The following is a 26653-nucleotide window of genomic DNA, read 5'->3' on the forward strand; positions in this document are numbered from 1 at the left end:
TGAGTTGTTTCACTTCTGGCACATTTACAACCTCACAGTAGTGACTTTTTTCTTTCTGTGCTTCTTACAAAACAAGCAAAGATGGATGCACTCTTGTGGTGTGTAGTAATATTCTACAGATAAAGAAGACAATGTAAATGAATGGGCAAAAAGCACCCCTCAAGAACGAACAGGTGCAAGAGCCATTTTCATCTGACCCCTTTTAAAACTTGAAATGTGAAAAATTCACATTTTCAACAAGAAAACTGCTCATGTCCCTCTTTTCTATGTTTGTGCAAATCTCGTTTGCTCGCTGGCTGTATTTGGCCTCGCGTCACTGGTTTTGTGTGAGGTTGTAAGATGAGAGGCGGTGTGACGCGTGGTAACTTGGAGAAACCGTTTTTAGAGCGATGGACTTGGTGGCTTCCTCCCCTTCCCAGCCCTGCCACCACAGATGACCCTGTTGTCAGGTTTAAATAAGTGTGATTGTTGTTATGTTAGTTCTGTCTTTACGTTGCTCTGGTATTGCATAAAGCGTTTGTGATATGCATTCTAAATTCTGTACAATGGTGGAGACAAAAGGATTTATTATGGCAGGGAATACTGGACACCCTCAATTAGCTCGATTTTCTGAATGTTGGAGACTGAAGAAAAAACAAAGTACTGGAAAACAAATAGAAAAGTGATACTTGAATGTACAGCCGACTTCTAGCAAGTCACTTAATGTCTCTAACTCTGTCTCTTCGTGTAAAACAAAAGTAGTGTTATTAGTTCACAGGGAGGACTATTCAGGGAGATTATTTATGTAAAGAACTTGACTCGTAAGATTGAGGGTAGGGTAAGAAGAGGGGGTGCGTTCAACAAATCTTGTTGAATATGAATGACCGTCTGGAATCAACCAAAGGCCTGAATCTGTGCTTTGGGAGGAAATGTTTTTGTTGTTTTTCTGAAATAAATCAAGCAGTTGCATGAAGTACATAAAATTGGCACATACTTTCCTCCAACCAACCAAGATGAGCCACTGACAACAAAATCAAGAATAAGAGAAAGCTAGACCTCCAATTGTTAGATCATTAGGAATTTAGTTAGTAACTCGGTAATTCTTGCTGTTATTCCTCTTACAATATAAAGACATGCAGCTTTTATTCCCGTGCGGATTTTATGCATCGTAAAAATAACAAAGTGGAAAAGAATGAAATCCAAACAAAATGGCACCTAGTTGTTGTAAACAGGAGACGAGAGTGGTGGCGTGAATTTAGTCACTTACCAGGGGAGATAAGCAGGTGAAAATGCATGTTTTCACTGGGACCATTACCTAATGATATGAAATCCCAATAATTAAAGCAACTTCAGCTCAGTGGGTAAGCCGCCTAATAGTTTATAGTTTGTTTAGTTCCACTTCAAAAACCTAGTAGCTTCTACCTCATTTCTGAAGGAGGCAAAAAGAGAAGAAGCTGAGGGATACGGGGATGTGGGTCAAGCAGGGTTGCAAGATGAACTTCAGAGTTAGATGAATGGCCCCGGAATCTGAGCTTAGCGTGCAGAAATGGGAGAAATGCTGCTATAGATTTTGGCTTCCTTCCCTCTTTCTCTCTGAGGTACTAAGTATTCTTTTTGTCAAAACTATAAGAGGTATAATTTCTTGGGAAAGGAAAACAAGTTTCTTGGATTTTTTTTTTTTAAATCCTCACCCAAGGATATTTTTCCATTGATTTTTAGGGAGAGTGGAAGAGAGAGGGAAAGACAGAGAGAAACATCGATGTGAAAGAAACACATCGATTGGTTGCCTCCTGCAAAGCCCTGACCAGGGCCTGGGCCAGGGAGGAGCCTGCAACCGAGATATGTGCCCTTGACAGGAATTGAACCCGGACCCTTTGGTCTGCCGATGCTCTATCTACTGAGCCAAACCAGCTAGGGCTTTGGACTATTTTTAATGGAAAACTTTGACTATTTAAGGAACTCATCTGTACAGCTAATTTCACCTAGTGAACCTCTTTAATGAAGGAAGTTGTTTCTTTATGCTTTACATACAAAGCCCCGTCCGTCTGTGTTGGAGATCACAAGTAGGACTGAAAAGTGTTAACAATCAAGCGAAGTTCTGCAAACTCAGAAATACTCTAGTCAAACTACAGAGCACAGTGCGTTAACAGATCAGGATATGAGTCCTGTGATCAAAATCATTCCTCTGACTGGAGGGGGAAGCCTGGGTCCAAGTGGGGAGGGGCTTAGTCTAGGACTTTTGTCTTAGATGTTTGATAACTTCTACTTTGAAGTAATGCCTCAAAATCTTGTGATTCTGGGTGGGCTTGGAACAGACACTTGGCCTGTTTATCTGATCCAGAGACCAAATACTGCAATGACTAAAAATAACTCTGCTTTGAATGCGGAGACCTAGGCTTGCAGCCAGTGCCCCTACCTTTATGTGCGGTTCCACTTCCCCAGGAGAGTGACTCAGCTGACGTGACCCTGTCCGGGTGGGGACCTATCTGTGTTAGGAAACAGATATCCCTGGCACACAAGAGAGAGAGAGAGCCAGTCAACACAGTTATCCAAACCAACACTATCTACACGAAGCTGAGATGATCACCATCTATCGCGGTGAAACTTGGAGAGGGGACTCTGGTAGGTGGCATATACGATTGACCCTTTAAAAGCACGGGGTTGCCCGGCTGGCGTGGCTCAGTGGTTGAGCATCAACCTATGAACCAGGAGGTCAGGGTTCGATTCCTGGTCAGGGTACAAGCCCAGGTTGTGGGCTTGATCCCTAGTAGGGAGCATACAGGAGGCAGCCGATCAATGATTCTCATCATAGATGTTTCCATCTCCCCTCTTCCTTCCTCTCTGAAATCAATAAAAATATATTGTAAAAAATATATTTAAAAAAAATAAAAGCACGGGGTTAGGGCATCTAACTTCCACAGAGTTGGAATTTCTAGTCGGCACTCTGCGTACAGGATCCCCATGGACAGTGTGGGTCTGAACTGTGCAGGTAGCTGAACTGTGCTCAATTGAAAGAATTCTTAAGTATAGACACGCGCAGTTCAAACTGGAGTTGTTCAGGGTCAGCTGTGTTACCTGAACTGTAGTTTAGCGTGTTGGCACACGTTGAACCTTCTTGTTCCTTTCCTGCTGCTGACCTTGCAAGCGTGTGTAAACACTCATTTGAACTGTCACTACCTGTACTCCCAGGACATCCTGTTAACAATTTTGTTGTCCGCTTCCTTGCAGCTAGAGGTCCGCTCAAGGTCGCACAATGGCCGTTTTATTTGGAAACCGTATCACAGAAACCTGCGTTGCCATTCCGTCTCTGGCTGTGTGGGTAATTCTGAAACCTCGGATTTTACTTTCAAATTCACCCACAGCTCAACCACACTCTGCCTTTCCCTAGGTCTGAAGAATGCATCCCAGACAAAAGGCCAATTTCGGTTGACCTTAATTCTCCCTCCGTGGCATTCCTTTAGTTCTGTGTGTTTGAAATTCAAGGCCTGTCCTGGCTTCAAGTGCACTTTTTAAGAAGTCTGAGACAGAAATGTATTATTGGACCGATCCTGCGTCGTGGAGGCCAATGATGGTTTTATGCATGAGCCACAGTACTTTTCTTGTTAGTGGTTTCAGAGCCTTTGACTGTTCCTTCCCCGCCCCTCCCGAGTCCTCCCTCGGATTTCTTGAATCACGCTAAGGAACTCGATATTGCTCTTGTCCTGCAGAATGTAAGCTAACGTTGGCAAAGTTGTCGGGGGAAAGAATTCAGTTTGACAAACAGTAGTGTCATTTTGTGGAGACTGCAAATGATTCTCCTTAACTGGAGACTCACCAAGAAGCCAAATGCCTTTTTAAAATGTATTTATTTAGCATACATCTAACAGTAATGAGTTTTTTAAATATTTGGAGAGTAAAGATCACCCTTCATCCCCCCAGCCTAACCTAACTATTTACTACCATTCTGTCTTTTTTAATTGCACGGGTTGTTTTAAACTGTTTGCTTTTTCACTTTAGAAAATAGCACAAATATTGCTGTCTAGTTTTGCTATCTTTGGTAGTTTAAGGGCCACATAATATCACCATGTAGGTTTTTATTAATTTACTGAACCGCTTCTATATTATTGGGTCTCCAAAGATGGCCTGCATTTTGGCTGAGACCATCAAGGCAATAGTCCACTTGAATCACATGCCATGTTTTCCTCTTTTGGGTGCACTCCTTGGGATCAAAACCTACATTTCCTACACGAAGCGGAGATGATCTTCACATGGAAGTAAAACTTGGAGCGCGGACTCTGGTGGGTGGCATGGAGCGCCATCTCCTGGAACTTGTGCCTCCACAGTGCTCTGTCAGGATGCTGGCAGCTCCACCAGCCACACAGAGACATGGTGTTTGGAAAGACTGCATGTCAGCCGCTCTGGCCAGCTCAGGTCTGTGGCTTCTCGGGGTTCTGTCTAGAGCAGTGGTTCTCAACCTTCTGGCTCTTTAAATACAGTCCTCATGTTGTGACGCAACCATAAAATTATTTTTGTTGCTACTGTTATGAATCGTCATGTAAATATCTGATATGCAGGATGGTCTTAGGTGACCCCTGTGAAAGGGTCGTTTGACCGCCAAAGGGGGCGACCCACAGGTTGAGAACCGCTGGTCTAGAGAGGGCCTTTCCCAGTCTCTCCAGACGCCATAGGGGAGGTTTCACAAGGAGAAAACTCTGTCAGTCATTTGAATTCACTGCTCTTGTGAAGGAGACGTATCCACAGAAAGATCCCCTTGTGTTGTTTTTGGAGGGGAGCGGGGTTACCACTCGCCTCACACAGCAGGAATTCTAGTCCACGAAGCAAGAAGAGCCCGCATAGGAATCGTAACTCCTGTACCTGCTTGGCCTCTCTGAACCTCCGTGTCCTCATTGTATGTGAAGTATGAATAACGCCTGCCTTGCCAGGCTGTTGACAGAAATGATGAACTTGATCCCGTGTCTGTATGTGCCTGACTCATAGAAGGCACTCAGAATGGATCGTTATTCTGGAAAACATGTAGCCTGGAGCGAGACGTAGCTGAACTTGGTTCTCTGATCTTGCTATGTAATAGCTCTGCGGTCTGCAGAGGCTCATCATACTGTGGGGTTCTGAGTAGCAGAGAGCGCCGTGTCAGCCATGCTCTCTAGTGAGCAGGGGCTCCCTTCAACTTACTGCAACGCGGTGATGGTGAGCGGGGGTGGGGTGGGGCGGGGGTTAGGTCCAGACCACCTGGCAAGCTCTCAGTGACTTCTCCTTTAATGCGTTTCTGTGTTGCCTTCTGCTCTCACTCTTGCCTGGCCTGGACTTGCCTCAGCTTTGTATACCTTTTCTCTACAGCTTAGTCATAGTCTGAGTCAGCATTAAGGCATCTACCTGGCCCATTGTGGCCTTTCCGCTGTCACTTTCTCTTTTCTAGTTTGAGTTGCTGAGAGGGTCAGATCTGATTGCCCAGCTCATCTTTTCTTTCCTCCAACCGCTTCATGGGTTGCTAGGAAACCCTGGTCAAGCTCCCTTCCCTGATCCTTTCGCAGTAGCCAGAGGGAAAGTGCGTGGTCTCTTGCTACCAAACCTGGCTCTCTCTCTCGTGTGATCTTTGAGTTGGGCCTTCCTGGAGGTAGCTGTTGTGATCCACACACATAATCAGACATTATATGCCAGATAAAGTATATTGATAAACATGGTAAGAATTGGGGGGGGGGGATCTTTTTCTGTTCCCATGATACACAAACGTGGAAACATTCTTGAGGCAAAGGGTTAAGGATAACTTTTGGTTCCGGAAAGATTTCTCCTCTCTTGATGCAAGGCAGAGCTTGGGCGGAAAGCAGCGAACTCTGGCTCAGTGAGTCAGGACTTCCACGGGTCGCATTTTTCATGAGCGTGTCATTCAAGGAAATCCTGGCCGTGGGGTCACGGAACAGGCCTCTCTGTTTACCCTTCTGCAGAAGTAAAAAATGTGAAGCATTTCATAATCCATCTGAAGATAAACTTGTGCTTGAGGTCTGTTCTGTGGAGCTTCGGGGCGAATTTTCAGTGGAGCCTGTTTTCTAAATATTTTCAAATTTTTGTGATAGCCTTTATCCCAACATGGATCATGGAAAGCGAGGGGTTCCAAATATTAGTTAAAGACATTTGAGAAACTAGAAGCTCCAGCTGACACTCCAAGACTACTTTCTTCATGCTTAAGAAAGAATTATTTTTCATCCGAGTCCTCACTGAGAGCGACAGTGACTAAACCTGTAACCTATTCGCAATCCCACATGTACTTTTTTTTAAGCAGCACTGGGGACATGGAGACAACTTATGAAAAACATCTTTTTCTCGCGTGCTGATAGATAGCTAATGAGAAAAGCATGTGTGGTTTATATTGTCTGGGTCTAGCTATTTTGTTTATTTCTGAAACATACAGTCCTTTTTTTTTGTAGTAATTCTAAAATTCATTTGTTTTTTTCCCCTTTTATACCTGTTAGCCATATTTATTTATTCATCTACAAGTGTTTATTGTGCATATACAATGTGTGAGAATTGTGATAGTTGCTGGGCACTAAATGTCGGTAGTCGTGGAACTAAGAACAAAAACTAAGGGGGGGAGAGAGGGCCCTTGACTGGAATCCCGTCCCCTCCAGAATCCCCTACCCCAACTCCCCTGGCCTCCTCTACACGTAGAATTGAGATTTTATTGTCCAAGGTTCTTACTCTGTGTCAACTCCATGGCTGCCTGAGGGTCCTTCCACCAGAGGGGTTATCAGCGTCTGATTGGACAGACCGGAGGGATATTAGACATCCCCTGTGTGATGCCTGGCAGTCTTTTCTCATAATCAGAGATACCCTAGGCTCCCCCAAGCCTGCCCCACCCCCCTGACCCTACCCATATGCATGCATAGCACCCTATCCCTCTACACCTCTTCCTAGTCCTTCTCAAACCTGGAGGAAGGGCTCATGTAGGTGAAAGTGGCATAAAGCCAGGAACCCCTTGAAAACTGGGAAGATCCCAGGCTCGTGGCCACGGCACCCACTGCCCTATGTGTTTCTTCCCGTTTCACTGTTCATTCGAGCACCAGGCGAAGTGGGTGGCTTGCATTTAGGAAGACACTGTCCAGATGTAAATAATTCCCACCTCCCCCCGCTTCCTGTCCCTTGTCAGAGCCTGAAACCTGGGAAGTCACGTGAGGCCACGTGGCATAGCTGGTTAGAGACCGAGCGTGACACGATAGTGACGGTTCACTGGGTTTTATTTAAGGACGGCACTTCTAATTTCTGCCGATTTTGTTTGAAAATCTTGTGTAGTCATCCCCAGCCCCTGCTGGATCAGAGCCATGCTTGCTTGGTCTCGTTTGCCATCTACTCCTTGGTCTTAGCGCAGGTGGGAGCACACAGTCAGGCAGCAGGAGAGGCCTCACGTCCCGGGCAGGGCCCGTATGGCCCCACAAGAGGTCTGGCGGGGCTTAAAGTGAATTATCAGCACTCAGACGTCCACCCGGAGGTTTTCTTTCCTCGGCAGTAACTCGTGAGAAATTTCTTCAGTTATTGGCTGAATTGAAAGAGGACACATTTAAAGGGAGTGGAAAATACGAGGGTGTTTGAAGCATGTTGGGAACAAATGGGAGTTTGGGGAAAATCCCAGCGGAGCATTCTCCCCTACTGAGTACTCCCAAGGCATGAAGAACCCTCCAGCCATCCTAGTGCGTGAGTCATCACCTTATTTCTCTGAATTACAGGCAGATCGCTATTTCTTAAATTAACTCAGGTCATGGATTTTGTGAACCATACTCTGTGGGGAGACTTTTTTTCTTTCTTTCTTCTTACCCCTGGCCTTCAAGACATTCCAAAAAAATTCCATAAGTAAATGGACAGATGTCCTTCTGGAATTTATTTTTCAAATTGATGGGACAAATAGGGAAAATGCTTTCATACCACTTACCCCAATATTGAAACAATGAAAGGAACAGGAGAATTGAGACGAGGATATTTGGATATTTCTTGGTGTTTTCAAGGAAGAAATCAACAAGTTAGTCAGTAATCATCCATTATCTGTATAAGCATGAGGACCAGGACCATTGTGTTTGGAATATAACTGTGAGGGAGACAGCCATAATCGCATGGAGTTCCATTCTCAGAACTAAATGTACCACTTATGGAACACCTACTGTTTACCACGCACTGACTGCCTCCCGGTCCGCCCATTGGCTCTGTGACATAGTATGGCCATCCCTAGGGAGCTTTGTTTGAAAGGGTGCATGTTTGGGACCAACTATTGTGTGTGAGAGGTAGAGTGGGGGAGGGGGAGTTAGAGTGGAGGATGGTGCACATGAACCATTAAGGTGCCTACACTTTGCGTTAACCACTATCCTGAATTGTACTCAACTGTAATTTGCAAGAGGATTCCTTAGATCTTTGTGACATTTCTGGCATGTGATAGCTTTTTAGAAGTCAAAAACCTAAGACCGTTTGTCAGTGTTATGACTTGGGGGCATGTGAATTATTAATACACTAGAAGGTATCATTAGTGCCTGCTGGTCCTTTATAATCAAGTTTAGAAACATCCGCAACTTAAAAGTGCCCTTATTTCAAAGAAACTTGATTCTTTGACAAACTTGCCGAACAGGTGGTCTTACAAACAATAAATACTTTTATTATGAAAGTGAAAAAACTGGCCATTCGGTTAACTCTCAGTAACAGGAACGGATAGGAGACAGATGACATCCCAGAGTGCTGGAATGCTAGGCAGCGGAATAGTGTTAAGCGAAAAAAGCAGAATATAGACCACATGTGAAACCTCCCTTAGTGACACAGGAATCATGTACATGAAATCAAGATAAAATTGTTTTAGAGTCATGGAATTATGGGTAAAGTTTACAATTCTTACTTTTCATTTGCTTCGTATTATGTTAACCAAAACCAAAATGTTCTGAAGTTTTCCTTTTTGCCAGTAAAGCAGACGTTCTGAGTGCCTTGTGGCAGGAGACATCAGCTTGGGGAGAAATGTCTACTTTTATTGCTTTTAGCAGTGAAGTGGCATTAAGGTTATGGGACACTTGTGAACAGAATTATGTTTTTAAGTCATTGATTTTTACTTGGGAGGCGTGAGGTTTGAGACAATGCTTATTACCCGGATGGGCTTAGAAAAAGTCGCCTGGTCTCCCTGAGTTTCGTTTCCTCAGAAAGGAAAGATGGTGATGGCATTTGGGCAGCTGGGCACGTCCGATGCAGACAGTAACAGTGAGAAGGAAATCGGAATGCTGTCTGATTTGGGAGTGACATTAATGCCACTGGATACTGCCCCAAAGCACTGATGGCTGTGTTGGTGGCTGTAGAGTGGTTGCTGCTACTGAAGAAACACCATGGGCGACTGTCAGCGTCCTTCTGAGCACTGGACAGTGGGGTCGTCTCTGTACAGACAGCAGACAGCTCCTGGGCTGCATTCCCGCCGTCTCAGTGTGCATTTCCCACAGCGCGGTTCGTAGCTAAGAGAAGTAATACCTAGTGTCTGTGCACAGCAGTGGTTTTGCACATCTCATTTATAAAACCTTTCTGAGCATGCGTTGCATGTACACACACACACACATTCTTCCGTACTAATATTGTATAATTACAAAACAGAAAACACAAAGAGAAGTTTTAATGTTTTTCTTCCCACACCACCATGGGCTGTTGTGTACATTCTAGGGCAGCCGTGGGCAAACTACGGCCCGAGGGCCGGATCCGGCCCATTTGAAATGAATAAAACTAAAAAAAAAAAGACCGTACCCTTTTATGTAATGATGTTTACTTTGAATTTATATTAGTTCACACAAACACTCCATCCATGCTTTTGTTCCGGCCCTCCGGTCCAGTTTAAGAACCCATTGTGGCCCTCGAGTCAGAAAGTTTGCCCACCCCTGTTCTAGGGAGATAGCCGATCTGAAGAGGGGGTGGTTCTAGAGCTCCACATCCCTTTCCTTTTCCTCCCAGAGTAACACCAGCAGCCATGGAAAGTGGTTCCTGCTAACTCCGTGCCTCCTGGGAACCTTAGAAAAAAAAAAATCAAAGTGCCTGACCTGCACATTCTAGCTGAGGCGCGTCGAGGGTTGCCTCTGTTCCATGCACCATCTAAGCTCTTCATTTACGTGATTAGCTCACTTAATCCACGTAGCTGTGAGATGGGTTACTGAGGCACATGGGCTCAGTATCTGGGCCCGGTCATGCGGTTAGTTAGTAGCGGAGCCCCAAATTCTGTGCTCATAGCCACCATGTTTAAATCCCAGCACCTGGTCGGCAGTCACGTGATTCTCGATTTTAGATAAAATTGTGTGATTAAGCTTAAGTGACGATAAGCCCTCAGTACCATATTTTGAATCATTGGGTCAAGACATACAGGTTTAGTGGGACATTATAGAGCCTCGGAGCTGGTAGGGAGCTAAAAGACTAGCTCAGTGGTTCCTCATCTGTTGCTAAAAGACTAACTAGCTCATTGGTTCCTGTTTGCCAGCAAAAGCTGTTCTATTAGGAGGTGGGATAAATTCTAAAGATCCTGAAAAGATGTGACTCAGGAAACTCCTTTCTGGTCTAGGTTTTAATTCTTTTAAGGAACTCTCATTATGATATAATATGGAAATGGTGTATTCATAACTTTTTTTGGTCTTTAAATACCTCGTTCTACCTATAATTATTATTTTCCTAAGCATGGAGCTGAAATTGCTTCATGATGAAAAGGCCGTGGTACTTGTGGGTGGGTGTGCCACGCCGAACTTTAGAACTACAGCAGAAATTAGAGGTTCCCAAGGTAATTGCTGTGATTACTGTTTTCTATTTGGCCCAGACAGGAGCTCTTGAAACACAATATTCTACTAATTTTTTAAATGTACAGTTTGCAAGGCAACAAGGAAATTACTGAGAGTATGTACTATTTCTTCCTCATTTTCTATGAAAGTTAACATCTTGTTGGGTCTCTTGCAATTGCTGAGGAAAAAGCAGACATTGACTATGTTACAAGATATTCTTTAAAAATTTTAACACTAAGCCAACCTTATGATATTGTATAAGGGAATTATTTTAAAAGAAAATAATTTTCTAATTATAACAGTCCCAGCTAACAACTGCTTTTAAACATCTCTGTGTATCTCTCTAAACTTTACATTGCTGCATAGTTCATATCTTTATAATATACTAGAGGCCCAGTGCACCAGTAGGATCCCTAGGCCTGGCTGGTGATCAGGGCTGATCTGCAAGGCGACCGGTGGAGGGGGGGGGGTTGGGGGGGCCCCCCTGCTGGCACCCGCCTTGGCTGGCCTGAGGCCTGCAGGCTGGAGGCAGCTCCTGCGTTGAGCGTCTGCCCCCTGTTGGTCAGTGCACATCATAGCAACCGGTTGTTCTGCCGTTCAGTTGATTTGCATATTAGGCTTTTATTATATAGGATGTGCTTTTAAGTTTTAAAGGTGTTTCATAGCATTTGCACATATCACATAATAGATCCCTTGTAAACGGCAATTCTTACCTTTCTAATTGCATATATAATTTTTAGGGATCATATTCTAAGCCCCCTATTTGTTTCCTGTTTTATTTTGCCAAATAACTGGGTCTAGGTTATTTCTAATTTTTTATACTATAAAACCTGCTGACGTGTTTTGTAGTATCTCCTTTTTGTTTCTTATTGAGGGAGGGAGGGTGGTAGTTTTGACAGGAGCGAGAGGGATTACTGGGTGAAATGGAAGAGCAGTTTTGTGACTGGGGTACAGTTTGTCCTTTCTATGGATTGTGATATTTCTCTGAAGTATCTCCATTCCTTGTTTTTATGACTTTTCCTGTTTTTCACAGCTGTGGGAGGATAAAAAGACACTTCAATATTATTTTAGTTGGAATTTAAAAATCATCCGTGTGATTGAAATTATTTGCGGATGTTTACTATTTTCAGTTTCTCGTGTTGATGTCTTTTGTCCGTATTCTTCTAGATCTCTATACCAGCAAAGTAAGAATTCCACAAACTAATTACAGATGCCAACTTTTTCTTTTGTTTTTGTTGCAGTTGTGTTTTCCTCTTAGTTCTTCTAGCTTGGTTTTGTTAAATATTGATTGAAGTAATTTATCTTTTTCCTGATAGTATCTGTTGTTGACATTAGAAAATCCTTAGGTCTCGTCAAGTGATATACCCAGTATAGTTTTTTAGGTTTAACTTTGTTCGATTTCTTTTTTAAATACAGAGTTTGCTGTATTGATGCCCCAACATTGTTCTGCAGGTGTGCCAAAAAAAAAAGAGTATTCTGATTTTAATTAATCATTTGAGTTATTTTAGTTGTGGCTTGTTGGGTTATAAATTGATACCCATTTCTTCAAACTCTCGCAGGAGAGCTGTAGCTCGCATATGGTGTGCTGCACAGATTAGTCTCCGCCTCCCTTTTCTCCAGCAGACTTCCCAGCCTCTCTCTGAAACAGTTTCTACAGCTCACAGGATCGGAAATGCCACTGTAGTTCATCTCATTGTGTTTTTAATAGTAAATTAGTCTTTTCAATGATCATGTTTTTCATGGGAAGCGATTCTTCGTTCTTAGAAGTCTCCGTGCAGATGTGCCGCTGGGGTTTCCTGGTCTCCTGTGGAATGAAGTCTGTCTTTCTTAATAAAAGGCAGCACTTAATGCTGACCAGACCCGCAGGCAGCAGCTCTGAGGTTTCCTTTGGAGGACACACAGGAGGCCTAACCTCAGCCGAGACACAGACGTCACCAACGGATCACGACTCGTATTCCCTTCCAACTTCTGTCCTCCGCAAACCGGGAGAGGGCCCACCTTACAGAGCTCAGCGCCTGGCGTGCTTGGGCATGATAATGCGTCAAGTGTGTTTTATAAATGGAGAATCCATCAGGTGTGGCAGAAAGAACAAGGACTTTGGAGTTAGACTTCTCAGGCTGGGAAGCTGGCTGTGGTCTTTTACTCGTTTTCTGGCCCTGGGCACTTGCTCTGGCTCAGTTTCTTCACCTGCAAAAAAAGCATTATTAGTGCCTGTTTATATGCTTGATGGAGTCTTTCGATACAACATGCAAGGTGAACTTTTGGAAATGTGTCTTGGAGGACAGGATGTGACAAAGGGATGCAGAAGGGGCTGGGATTAGAATGTGAGGCCGAGCTGTGGTTGACCCTTTTTGCATAGCGATCGTACATGTACTATCCTTCCCTGGGGGCTCTCGCTGTTGATGCCAGCTGTGTCACTTTCAGGAAATTAAAATGTCTTCCATCGGAAACAAAATCTAACCTGCTAACAGGCTTAGCTGAAGCAGCGCACATGATATCTCTAAGACAAAAAATGTTTGATTTTCAGAAAATCAGAGCCAGGAGGGACTGCAGATTGGTCCCGTTTTCCAAATTTACAGATCAGGGAGCTGGGAACCTGCCAGGTCTGAGGAGCGGAGTCGGATTGGGGTGCCCGGTGACCCCGATCAGTGAAGTCCTGGGGAGGAGTCAGAAGGCTGGCTCCACAAGGGGGAAGGGAACTGAGTACATAGGTAGCATCTTAGAAGGCGATTTGCTACCATTTGTCGGAGGTAGGAATGGAAGAAACAGTCGTTGGGCATGAAGAGAGGCGTTCGCAGCGGGAAGGGGAGGTTTTGCGGGAGACGTGATAAAGCCCAGTCTTACAGGTTGAGCCTGGGTCTGTAAGATGGGTAAGGAGATGGTGAAGACAATGCCAAAGGCAGGAGTGTTGTTGAGAAAAGAGAATTCCAGCTACTGGAATCAGCACAAATAGAGCCACAGAGGCCAGAAGGCGGCTCGGGGCGTGGGGCACCGTGAATTTGGACCTAAAGAGAAAGGTCAGAGGACATGGTGGGCATCTGCAGAAGGGAGTCTGTGAAGCGGTTGGGGTGAGGATGGGGCACCGTGAATTTGGATCTAAAGAGAAAGGTCAGAGGACACGATCTGCAGAAGGGAGTCTGTGAAGCGGTTGGGGTGAGGTGGGGACGGGCTTTATCATCTCTGGGTGGGTTTTAAGTGGAGGGAAAGGCTACTCTGGCAGGGGTGTGTGGGGCGAACATGGGAGCAGCCCGGGGGTGGAGCCAGGCTCTGGCTGGGCCGCATCAGGCCCTGAAGGCTGGCGCTGTTGCAATGGCCTGAACGTGCTGGGAGGGAGAATTGGCGGATTTAGTGGCTTGTTGGGTACAGAGGGTTAAGCAAGAGGAACGTGACCTCAGGTCCGGCCAAGCTTCCTGGTCCGTCCACTGAGTACTGCATGGGTGTGGAGGGGACAGGCATGTTTTTGGAGGGAGCCTGAAGATGGGGGTGTGGTCCAGGCGGAGGAAGTGTATTGAGCCACACAGAAGTTCTTAAGAGAAGTCCTGTTTGTGAAATACCCAGCTTGTGGGCTCTTCCCTGTCCAGCCTTGTTCCTTTACCTCCCATTCCCAGCGCATCAGCAGAGTCACTATTAAGAAGGTAGGTCAGGACTAGTCACCTCGTTCTTCCAAAACCCCGGAGGCTCTGTCTTCACTAACCATTGCCTTCAGAATAAAGCAAACTCCTGCCCACGCCTCTCCTCCCAGCATGACTGGCCCCTGTCCATCTCTTTATCTCCCACGTGGCCACGTGCTCCAGGCATCTAGTCTCCTTGATGCTTCTGAACACCAAGCATCCCTCTTCTCGGGATGCCGGTGTGTCCGTGCTTGGTTTCTGTCTCCCACTTTGAAGAAGGAAAGTGTCTTATCTTCACCAGGTATCTCCGCAGCTAGTGGGGGCCTCGGCGTGTGGGTGCAGGAGATATTTGTGAACAGACCAGCCCAATCTGTGGGTGCTCCTCTCCACCCCTCGGCAGGATCTAAACACTTGAGTGACCTGCTGTGGTGGCATGTGGGTACAGGAGATATTTGTGAACGGACCAGCCCAATCTGTGGGTGCTCCTCTCCACCCCTCAGCCCTCGGCAGGATCTAAACACTTGAGTGACCTGCTGTGGGCCAGGTTCATTTGACTGACATTGCTGAGCCCCTGCTCCGGGCCTAGCGTGGTTCCTGCCCTCCAGATGTGCACACACCCACCGCAGTGCCTGCGGAAGCAGGGAAGGGGACTCCTGTGAGTTACCGTTTTCTGTGGCACCTTTTCTTTGTTTTGGGGAGTTTGATAGGTGGGTGGTATTTTCATGCCTGGATGGAATCTGTCCTCAGAATGTTCTGAAGGTGCTAATGGAATCTTTGCTGTGAAGTAAGTTCTCTATGGGGCCCATACCTTAGTAGGTCAGCATCTACAGACCAGATGTGTTTCTGAAGGTGCTACATGGGATCTTTGCTGTGAAGTAAGTTCTGTATGGGGCCCATACCTTAGTAGGTCAGCATCTACAGACCTTCGCTGTCTGAAGGTTAAATTCCACCCTGTGCAACCATGCAGCCATAGGTAGCATCGAGGACCGAGATGTTTCTGATTGAACCTGTGTGGACACAGGAAACCCTGAGTCTTAAGGACCCTTTGTAGAGTCTAAAATAGCTCAAACGGCTTAAAACCCGTATTTGTGGATGACACGTTAACTTTCCATTTTTTGGTTTCATTATGCAAATCAAAAAAAATTTTTAGGTTGATCATTTCCCCTTGTGTAGCAGCCTCATTCGGTTCACATTCATCTTGAAATTCACAAGTGGTAGCATCTTTACTTCCTTTCCCGTGAGCTGCTGCTGCCTGTCTACAGCTCGTCCCTGCTGCCCCTTTGAGACCGAACCTCCGGTGATGCTGGGTTGCACAGCTGGCCCACGGTCGCTTCCCAGCACCCCATGCACACGTCAGCTTCGCAGATTCACAGGGCCTCTGCTTCCAGCATTGAACGGAACACTGAAAAAATAAAAAGAGGGAGCGAGAAGCAGCAGGCCGGGCCCCTTTAAATGTGGGGGGAGTTTTGAGAAAAGGATTTCAGCAGAAAGGTCAGCAATTGCAAAAGCTCCGAGGCGGGGACACACTGGATGGGCTCAGAAAAACTGTGGGTGTGGATTAGACTTGAGTGGTGGAGAGTGTGGGAACAGAGGGCAGAGGGCAGCGGGCTGGACCCCAGGGGGCCTGGCAGGCAGCAGTGAGGACCTGGATTTTATTCTAGTAACAATGAGTCCATTCACCCTTTCTTTCTCATATGTGTGTGTGTGTTCCTTTCATTCAATTCAGCAAATTCTTACTGAGCATCTTCTATGCAAAGAAAGAAACACACATAGTATTATCCTTTGAGAGCTTCTAGTTTATTGAATGGGGGAAGAGACAGAGGTACGCAGACCTAAAAGATACGGCAAGTGTGGATAGAGCCCCGGGCGAGCAAGGATTAATATTTTACGAATAACTTCTTCTTTCATCGATCTTATCAAGAGCAGTACAGGCCTCCCACTTAGTATTCTAGTGAAGGTTTTCTTGTTGTTTTGCTGCAGCAGGTGGAGGGGGCCATGCAGCTGGGGAAGCAGAGGTAGATGCAGTGTTGGTGTGCACACTTAGGCCAGTGCCTGGCAGGGCCGTGTTCTGTATATGCCAGGCACAGCTACTAATATGAGTAAGCAAGCGAATGATACAAAAACCAAGTTTGCTGATCCTCAGAGCAAGTACTTGCATGGTTATCCTGAGCCCTCCTCTCCTCTTTGTTGAGGTAGTGGTCATATTTCCCTGTCATTCTCTCTTCTGGCACCTTTATTCACAATGCTCTTCCTTATCGCATTGGATTATTCTCTGGGATAATTTCTGATTTACATTATAGTTATACACTTACACATTGTCGTGTATGGGGCCTTATGATAGATAAATAATTTATTTATTTGACTGTGAGGCTGCATGAGAACTTGTCTCCGTCTCCCACTTAGAGAATGTGAATTAGGCACCTAACCGCTCCAATCACCAGGTAGCATGACTGCTCAACAAGCCAAAGGCCGAAGCAGCCAGTGTCTGAACCAAAATGAGGCCAAAGTTCTCTGCCCTTCGTTTCCCCTTTAAGAGAATCACACAGAGCATCCACTTGAGCATTTGCTTTGTGGTGACTTGGGGACAAATGCAGCTTTTAAGTTTCAAAATTTTGAACTTACCTCTCTGAGTGCAACAATCTATAATAATAAAAGCATAATATGCTTAATTAGACCGGACAGCCGGACGACCTTGGGGGCCGAGGCAGAGGCAGTTAGGGGCAATCAGGCAGGCAGGCAGAGTGGTTAGGAGCAATCAAGAAGGCAGGCGAGCGGTTAGGGGTGATCAGGAAGGCAGGTGATCAGGCAGGCAGGTAGGTGAGCAGTTAGGTAGGAGCCAGCACTCCCGGATTGCGAGACAGTTCAGGCCAGGCTAAGGGCCCCCTTCCCCCGACCCCGTGCTTGAATTTTGTGCACCGGGCCTCTAGTAAAGTAATAAAATGGAAACGCTCCCTTTTTTCCCAAGTGAGTGAAAATTCTTCTCATTGAAGAAATCCCTTTGCTGGCAGGAGTACTTGTCTGGAGACATTTGCTGTGACTGCTGCATGGGTTTTAGGGTTCCTCTCTCAGGAGCCCCTTCAGAGGGAGGGTAACGCTAGCCAGCAGGTTTTGAGCACCTGCTCTGCGCAAGGCTTTCTGTCAGCCTCCTCCAGGTCCGTTGATACATTGAATGCTCAGCACCCTGGAGGGTAGGTGAGATGTCTGTCTACCTTGGCATGTATCTGAGAAATCCTGCCGTGTTATTTTATTGTCACCCATTGTTTCCTTTCTCTGAGTATACGCATAACATCTAGCTCCTGACATTCGTGCTTATTTTTAAAAAATCACTTCTACCCAGAGTAAGAGCAGCCTTTTCTGCTTGAGTATATTGAAAAGGAGGTGCCATAGACTTGGTAATTCTGACATTGAACATCTTAATGAATAATAACAGTAGGATTGCCACTGCCTCTTTGATATAAGTATTATGTCTCAATCAAATGTTTGTAAGCAGTTGTTGAATCCCAATCCTAAGGTACAAAACTGACTGAAAATGTATGGATTTTGTGTGTGCTATTGAACAATGTACAGATGCTCCAGGGCTACCAGGAGGCCTCGCAGAGGAGGGGCTCTGCCTCTGAGGCTGCGTGAGGAGACAGAGCCTGGCCTCGGAATGGCTGAGGGAAGAGCTCCGGGCAGAGCAGTCAGCGAGTGCAAATGCCCTGGGTGGGAGCAAGCGCGGTGGGGCTCCTGTGGGTCTCTAACAGCGTCGTAGTCACCTCAGGTCTGAAGGAATTTTTCATCCTGGTGTCTGCATGCTCTCTTTCTCTCTCTCTCTCTCTCTCTCTCTCTCTCTCTCTCTCTCTCTCTTCATGTGCTAAGCCAGGAGGTTAAGGTAATGTTCCCAAGGTCACATTTGGGCAAGAAAAGAAAGTGGAGGGACCATGGTATGAATCTGAAAATCAGGCTCTCTCTCTCTCTCTCTCTCTCTCTCTCTCTCTCTCTCCTGCTTTTATCCTTTTCCTGCATCCTTCTAGTTGCCAGCTCTCACATCATGCTTCTGTCCAGGTGGCTTCTCTGGTACCCTCTCTCCCAACAGCCTGTGTCGTCTTTGTGTGTTCAGATGACCAAACTTGTGAGGTCTGTGCATGAAATAAAAGCCAGAAGTCTGCCCTGGCCGGGTGGCTCAGTTGGTTGAGACATTGTCCCATACACCCAGTTTGCAGGTTCAAGGCCTGTCGGGGTGTGTAAGGGAGGCAGCCGATCGAGGTCTCTCTCGTGCCTCCCTCTCCCTCTCCCTTCCTCTCTCTCTAAAATCAGGTTTTTAAAAAAAGGTCCTAAGTGTCCATGTCAAAGCTGGAAGCGCCCTCCTAGGTTAAATCCCCTGCTCTTTTGTCAGGAGAGAAGGTGACATTGCTGTATGGCAAGGTTTTAAATAGGGATAGTGTTATTCTGTTATTAGAGCTGAGCATACGCTCCTAGAGATTAATTGTTAATTCATTCTTCTTCGTCCTCTTCCTCTTCCTCTCTCTCACCCTTTTGAGTTCTTCACCTTCAGATTGTCTCTCAGAAATGCAGGCAGGGGTGACATACCTGGGATGGGCTGAGATCTGCTAATGTCACAGCCCCTCCTCTTCCTATTCCTCTCTCTCACCCTTTTGAGTTCTTCACCTCAGATTGTCGCTCAGAAATGCAGGCAGGGGTGACACACCTGGGATGGGCTGAGATCTGCTAATGTCACAGCCCCTGTTATCCACCACTTTTCTCAGCTGCTATTTAAGGTGACATTTGCTGGCCCTGCAGGTGTTGCTCCTCGGGCAGCTGAAGGAATGGCGCTTGGTTGCACATTTAGGCGTGTTGTTTCTGGAGGGCGTTGTCCTGAGTGATTGAGCGACAGTGTCCCTGGGCGCTCTTAAACCTCAGCCCTTACAAGTGCCTTTTCCTTGGCTGCTTCTGCCAGGGGCCAAATACCGGAGTGTGAAAAGGGACGTGTCACCCGCACTTAACTGTGATGGAGCTGTCAAACTCGGATGCTTTTAATAACTTTTAAAAGTAAGTGCGGCCCTAGCCGGTTTGGCTCAGTGGATAGAGCGGTTTGGCTCAGTGGATAGAGCGTTGGCCTGAGGACCGAAAGGTCCCCGGTTGATTCCAGTCAAGGGAAGGTACCTTGGTTGCAGCAAGGTACCTTGCTTCTCCCCAGTCCGGGCCCTGATCGGGGTACATGCAGGAGCCAACCAATTCATGTATTTCTCTGACATCGATGTTTCTCTCTGTCTTTCCCTCTCTCTCTTCCACTCTCCGTTAAAAAAAAAAAAAGTGCAAACTTGACACCCTATTAGTTTATAGATGAGTTGGTAAAAATTCAGCATAAATTCTGAGGCTTTTCCCAGGGGAAATAGAAGGGTAGCGGATAGCTGGTCTCCTAGAAGGTCACGGCTGAAATCTTCCACAGCCCTTGGCTCATTTGGAGTCAGGAACGCTAAGTGTGCATGGGCATCAATGCCCACTCATGAGCTCCCCTTAAGCCCAGGAGCTGAACGGATGGTTATTCTCTTCCTGAGCAGACCTTGTTTCCTCTCTCAAAAGGAGCTGAGGGAGTAAGCGCCAGGGGAAACATGGGCGAGGCTTCTGGAACCCTGGTTGAAGTGGCAGGGGCGGGACCGGTTCTCTGACTTGGTGTGTGACCCGTGGCAGGCTGCTTCACTTCTCTAAGGCCCGGGCTTTCATTTAAAAAAAAATGGCAATAACGCATCTATAAAAAATAAATGGTGACCACTAGGATTATTTTTTTTAATTGATTTTATTTATTTCAGAGAGGAAGGGAGAGGAAGAGAGAGATAGAAACATCAATGATGAGAATCATTGATCAGCTGCCTCCTGCACGCCCCACACTGGGGATCGAGCCCACAACCTAAGCATATGCTCTGACCATGAATTGAACTGTGACCTCCTGGTTCATAGGTCGATGCTCAACCAATGAGCCACACCGGCCGGGCGAGGATTGCTTTGTAAATGACCTTGCCATCGCTTAAACCTGCGCGTATTTGCATTTCTCTTTCCCTCACACACTCCTGCAACCTACATGTCTTGTCATTTTCTAACCTGGACTCGTCTCTTCAAGCTGGTGGTAGTCCCCCCTTCAGATGAGACTCCCTTAGTGCCTGTGCGTTGCAGGTGCCGTGGGCGCGCAGGACCAGGTCGTGGCTAGATCAGGTTCAGGGTCATCCCAGCTCCGCCACACTGGGCCAGTTAGACTTCCTCAGCCTCTGCCTCCTCATCTCATAGCGCGGGTGGACTGATGTCCCGATTCATCCTGTGAGGAACCACTCAAAGGCATTCCCCATACTGTGCTTTTTTAGTAAACAGAATTTTAAAACAAACGGGTATTATGCCTTAAACTTGTTTTAGCACTAAGAGATCCTCAAGTTTAAAGTGCGGTGGAAAGCTCTCGGGGCACTCTTGTTAACAAACCCTGAGTATTTTCTTTCTGGCTGAAGTGACCATCAGGTGATAAGATGTGTTTTGTTCTCGGGTCTAAGTCATCCATTTGTTAAGCTTGCTTTTCTCCCATCCGGGCTAGAAATTCTCGGGAGGAGGCAGGCGGGTGTTACGGTTTCTTAGGTGCCGTGTGTTTTCTCTCCTGAGCTCGGCTTAGAATGATAACCTACCAGCCGCCGCATTATCCACCGCCCTCGACACTGAGCTTTGTGGAAGGACCGTGCATTTAAAATGCTTCATTGTTAATAAATACGTCAGCTTGCTGTTGCTGTGGTACTCGGCAAAACAAATGTAGTTACGAATGAGGTTTTATTTTTGAACTCACCACGTTTTTCAACATCTTTTTCCCCTGTGTTTTCTCTTTCAGGCGCTAGACCAAGATAGAACAGCTTTGCAGAAGGTGAAGAAGTCTGTGAAAGCAATCTATAATTCTGGTCAAGGTAAGTACTCGTCAAAGCAGATAACATGAATTATAGGCAGTGTCTGCAGTTTTCTCTGTTGTTTGTAAAATGCTGAGGTTATGGAAGACTTGCTCCAAATGGAAAAAGCAGCAGGTTAAAGAAGTGCAGTTTCTCTCTCTTTTTTTTTTCTCAGTCCAACCCTGCTACTGTTTCCAAAGTAAAAAGTAAAACATGAGTTGCAGTGGGTTATATTATACATTTAAAAACTTAGTAGATGGTGGATCACTTCGAAAGTTATATAAACGTCTAACCACCCTCCTGTATGCCTGAAAGTAATATGATGTTGACTGTCAACTGTAATAAAACATTTGTTAAATACTTAGTGAAATTATAGGTAATTTTGCCACAAGTGACATAGGAGATACTTAAAATCTCTGTGTCAATCTGTAAACCAGTGGCCTCAGTTACACACACGAGGATCTTTCTCTCTGGAGGGTACCTTCCACATTTGAAAATCAGTGAAAGTCTACGGCCATGCTACCCTGGATGCATCCGCTCTTGTCTGATCTTGGAAGCTAAGCAGGGTCGGGCCTGATTAGTACTTGGATGGGAGAAAATCAGTGAAAGTCAGAGAGGGGCAGGGGGTGAGGGGGGACGTTAGATGGAGCCCTGGACGCACCTCTGGCTACTCCTGCCTTGTGGCCGAGGGCATGCCAGGTAACCTGTGTAGCCAAATGTTTTCACTCTGGGCCAGTGACTCTGTCACCTTGAAGATAAAAGCGTGTTGTCAGTGGATAAGAAGGAAACCAAATTAAGATAAGCTGCGGGGAACCAGGGAAGTGAATGGTAGGTCCCAGCGCCCCAGGGAAGGAGAGGCTAGGAACAGAAAATGAGTTTCCAGCTCTCTTCCCTCACATCTCTTGTCAGTATTGCAGTGCCAGCTTGCGGACCCAGAGGGCAGGTCTCCTACGAAATCTCTTCTCTGTAACATAACAGAACCTGAAGGGAGGGCAGCAGGGTCTGATGGGAAGGGCACCGGCTTGAAGGGGGGCACAGGGAGCTTGGCATCCTCGCCCTGCCCCATGCGGTCACTGCACTTTTTGAACATCCATTTTCTCCCCGTAACACGGGGATCGCGGCATTATTACAAGGTTGTTGAAGGGACTTAATGAGCTCATATCTGCAAAGAGCCGGCCACCTCATGGGAGTGCAGTACGTGCCATACACTTACATTTCATATACGTTTTATATTTTATTTACACTATATTCATGATCATCATGAGATTATAGTGCTGGAAGGAACATGGAACGAGGCAGAACTCGGCCCCGGCTGCTTTCTGGCCCTGCTTTCCTTCGGGCTGGGAATCCCGCCTCCTGAACTGGAAGCCTGTCTCTGGCCCTGAGAGCCCCGGGGCCTGTGACGCTCTATAATCTTCCTGTTCACACTTTTCACACCAGGTTCCTTGGTACCTCTCTCTAATTTCTTATGTCCAGTAAAACACTAACTTCTAATTAAGGTAGTAAATGACAGTTGTCTCCTTACATAGTGACCAAGTGTTGTTTTAAGGCTTGGCCCGAATTAAACACCCACTTTATAACTCCTGTCTTCGCTGCATTGTGTGACTCCCACAGGGTGGCAGGCCTCGGAGGCACCCGCTGTCCGGGAGGAGGCGGACGGGTAACTGCGAGGCGGCACAGGGGCCTCTGAGGTGCTGGCATGATTCTGTTTCTTGATTTGGGGGTGATTACATGGTTATGTCTACTTTTTGATCATTTACCAAATGCTACACTTAGGATTTATATACCTTTTCATATGTATGTATGTCTGTTATGCACTACTAAAAGTATATTTAAAATTTATGTACAAGTTGGTTCATCGAAGCATTTGGAAAAACAGAAAATAAACGCGGGGGGGGGGTTGATAAATACACAAGTATATTATAAACAGAATGCTATACAGCCTTTATTAAAAAAAAAAAAAAGAAAAGAAACTAAGGCAGTGTAGACCTGAGTTTGAATCCTTGCTTTGTCACCACTTGTTAAAGTCAAGTAAATTATTAACTTCTCTAAATCTTAAACTGCCTCACCACAAAGTGAGAAAATAATAACTGACTTGCAGAATATTATCCGGGCAAAATGAGGTGGTATTTAAGGCCTCTGACGAACTGCCTGCTGCATAGTAGGTGCTTATTAGCACCTGGTGATGGGGGACTGGCAGCGGAAGCAATAGCATGGTCCCTCTGATTAATTCAGACGTTCCACAAATGGCTGGGCCACTCTGGTGTTCTAAAGAGCTTAATGAGCCATCATCTGCCTCAGGAATAAGTGTCACTTCTCCGTAATGTTCCCGTTTGTGCTCCGGGCGCTCAGCTTGTGAGCCGGGAGGAAGGGAGCCCTGATGTGCAGCTGGGCGGTGCTGCCATGTTGACTGCTTGGAACTCCATGCGACTCCTTTTTCCCAAGTGTCCTTGCTGAAGACACACTTCCTCCCGTGGCTACATCAGCCAGCGGCTCGCGCAGGGCTGTGCTTTTGCTTTCAAGCGTTTCCTTGGCCACCGCTGCCCTGGCTGCAGGACCGGAGCTCGTCCCTGGCTGTGCGGGTGGAGGGTGCAGGGCGTGTGCAGAGACCGGTTGCCTTTCTCCTTGTGGTTGGGGCCACAGCTAAGTGAGCTTTGACCACCACCCCCTCCACCCTCACCTGGATTACCTCTGTGTCCTTCACCGTAGGTCTGTACTAGCTAGTAAATTAGCTTCTAGCCACATATGGCTTTTTAAAATTAAAAAGGGACCATTACAATCATAATTTAAAATTCAGGTCCTCAGTCTCAGTGGCCACCTTCTGTGCTCAGCAGTCACCCGTGCCCAGCCCTGCGGCACTGGGGCGTGCAGACACAGGCATCTCCACCCCACACGCAGGTCTTGCTGCTGCAGAACATGCATCCCATTGTGCTGTAACTGTGGCCCAGTCTCTCTTGCATGAGACCAGGGAGTCTCAGCTCTGGCTGTTCTTTAGCATCGCCTGGAGAGCTCTGAACACACAGAAGCGGGGTCCCTTAGGCCCACGCGCCTAGACCTGTTCCGCAGCGGGGCCCCGGTATGGGGGTGAAAATGAAACTCCTCCCTGGTGACTGGAATGTGCAGCTGGTCTGTCAGCTCCCTGATGAGGACTGTCCCGTGTCCTTCATCTTTGTACTTTGTGTGCTTGTCAGTGTAGCTCATTAGTTTGTTCAGCGGATGTGTATTGAACACGGCTACTGTTCTGGGTGTGGGTGTGGTGGACAGTCAGACCGGATCGCTGCCTCCATGATTGTACAGCCTCGAGCGAGGGAGAGGTGTGAGCCAGGTCCTCCAACAGAAGGTGTCATAGTGACACCTGGGAAGTGCCGCAAAGGAAAGCTCCCAGGGCACAGGGGAGTGACGAGAGGGATCCGATGTAGCTTGAAGAGGGTCCTCAGGAGGACCTCTCGGAGGACATGGCATTCGCTGGGGGTTGATGCTCTGCTGAACTAAGCCAGACAAGCCCGTGAGGTAGGTCTCCATTACCCCCATTTTATCGATGTCGAGGTTGAAGCTTAAAGAGCCAGACTAACGTATGCAGGTGCCACACCGAGCAAGTGATGCAGCCAGAGCCTCGCTGGCTCCACCGTAGCTCTTTGCAGGTGCTTGGTGCCCACCTTCTACCTGACCCAGGGCGGGGCTCACCACGTGGGGAACGAATTGCTACTTGTTGGCTGGATGGGTCCCTGAGGAGCTCTCCGTGAACGGCTTAAATATTCACAAATCGTGATTATTCGTGCACGCTCCCAGCAATGTAATCCATGGGACGACTTCGGGAGGCGTGGACATGTGGGGACAGACTCAGATCTCACGGACCGCTGGAACCTGGCGGTTTCTGCTGTCACCAACGACTGTAACACACCCGGGGTTTGGTCAGCTTGTGTGGGCAGCACTAGGACATTTCATTCTTACAAAATAGCTGGATGAGTAAAACAGCGGCCCGGCAGATCTTTCCATGAGACAGGCTCCGTGGAATCCGCCCGGTTCCCGGCCAAGGGCTTTGGCCTCGTCCAAAGAAGCCACAAGAGGCTGCACCCTGGTATCTGTTTCCCAGTGTGTTTTCATAATGTTCTTGTTTTCTCACAGTGCTTAAGTGACACGAAACCATCTGATGCTCTTTAAAGATGTAGGAAGCATGTCTGTGTTTCTGCTCTGAGATTACAACCTCTTGTCTCCCCCACCCCCTTGGATGATTCAAAAGATGGTGGAGAAGGGTAGAGGGTCTTACTCTTAAAATATGTTTTTATTGATACACATAGGCCTTATCAGTATTATAACAGCAGAAATCTTATTAGGAAAACCAGTATCTCCCTGGAAGTGCTTTAGTTAGAAAATGGCTCTGGGAGTTTGTCTCTTCCTCTTGCTGTCCCTGCTGTGTATGAGGACATTTTAAAAACAAAACACTGAATTCTGTGGACTCTGTGGATCAAGGGAAAATTCTCCAAGCCATTCGTTTCTCTAAGTTTTGAAGTCTTAACGTTATTCATCTGAGAAGTAGACTGTCATTTAGAACAGTGGTTGCCAACCTTTCTGGCCTCACGGACCACCAGTTGGCGACCGCTGATTTAGAAACTGTGCCTTGGTGTGTGTCCCTCGCCCCCCTCCTCACTCCCCCACTCTTTTCCCTGATAGCATACGCTTTTAAAAGCTAGGAGTTTCTTGAACACGATAGAGATTTTAAAATAAGTTGCAGTCATTGACTTTTTATTTCAAAAGATGGAGCCTAATTTGCTTCCCCTTGAACGTGGCTCCAAGTGGTGGTTTTAAATATTTTGTCCATAATTTTTAATTGTTATTGACAGGAGCATTAGTCTGATACGAGTTACTCTTGTCAGATTATCAACTACAGACCTTTAATTATAAAAGTTACATGTGAGTGATTCACTGATGAAGCCCTCACCGAGCATGTAGCCATAGGGGATTGACAGAACACTCTTGGCTCACAGGGAGGTGATAGTATATGACAGTGTCTGAAAGTGACTTAAGAAAGTATGTCCTTGGCTCGGCTTGGGGATCTCAAATACCTGAATATAGCTCATTGGCATTTTATATATTTGGTCAAAACTATATATGAAGTGCTGGGGAGCTGAGTAGGTAACAGAATTAAAAGAACAGCAGTGATTTCTGCACTCTTCAATTTACAGTTCATCGTAAAGTAAATAAATATATTTACCTTCCAGCCACACTTTGAAGTGAGGTTTTAAAGTCTGCATGTATAGAAAGTAGCCCATGGAGTCAAAACAACCCTTGAAAGTCCTTGGCTTGCCGATTGAGTACACTTCAAATATCATTCCTTTGGTACTTATGAAATACCGACACTGCTTTAGGAGCCCTGGTATTTCACACACACACACACACACACACCTTTAAGTCAGTA

The 26653-nt window shown here is 46.4% G+C and overlaps 1 protein-coding gene across 4 annotated transcripts in view; it reads left to right on the forward strand.

The window, feature by feature from the left end:
- Nucleotides 1-26653, forward strand: part of ASAP1 (ArfGAP with SH3 domain, ankyrin repeat and PH domain 1) — a 195468-nt gene that overhangs the window by 99619 nt on the left and 69196 nt on the right. For all 4 annotated transcript variants that reach the window (XM_014544994.1, XM_014544995.1, XM_005872787.2 and 1 more), the window contains exon 4: nucleotides 21186-21258. In XM_014544994.1, the coding sequence (XP_014400480.1) occupies nucleotides 21186-21258 (73 nt within the window). The remainder of the gene's footprint in view (nucleotides 1-21185; nucleotides 21259-26653) is intronic.

This window comes from Myotis brandtii, unplaced genomic scaffold (assembly GCF_000412655.1).
Source record: "Myotis brandtii unplaced genomic scaffold, ASM41265v1 scaffold390, whole genome shotgun sequence".
NCBI lineage: Eukaryota > Metazoa > Chordata > Mammalia > Chiroptera > Vespertilionidae > Myotis > Myotis brandtii.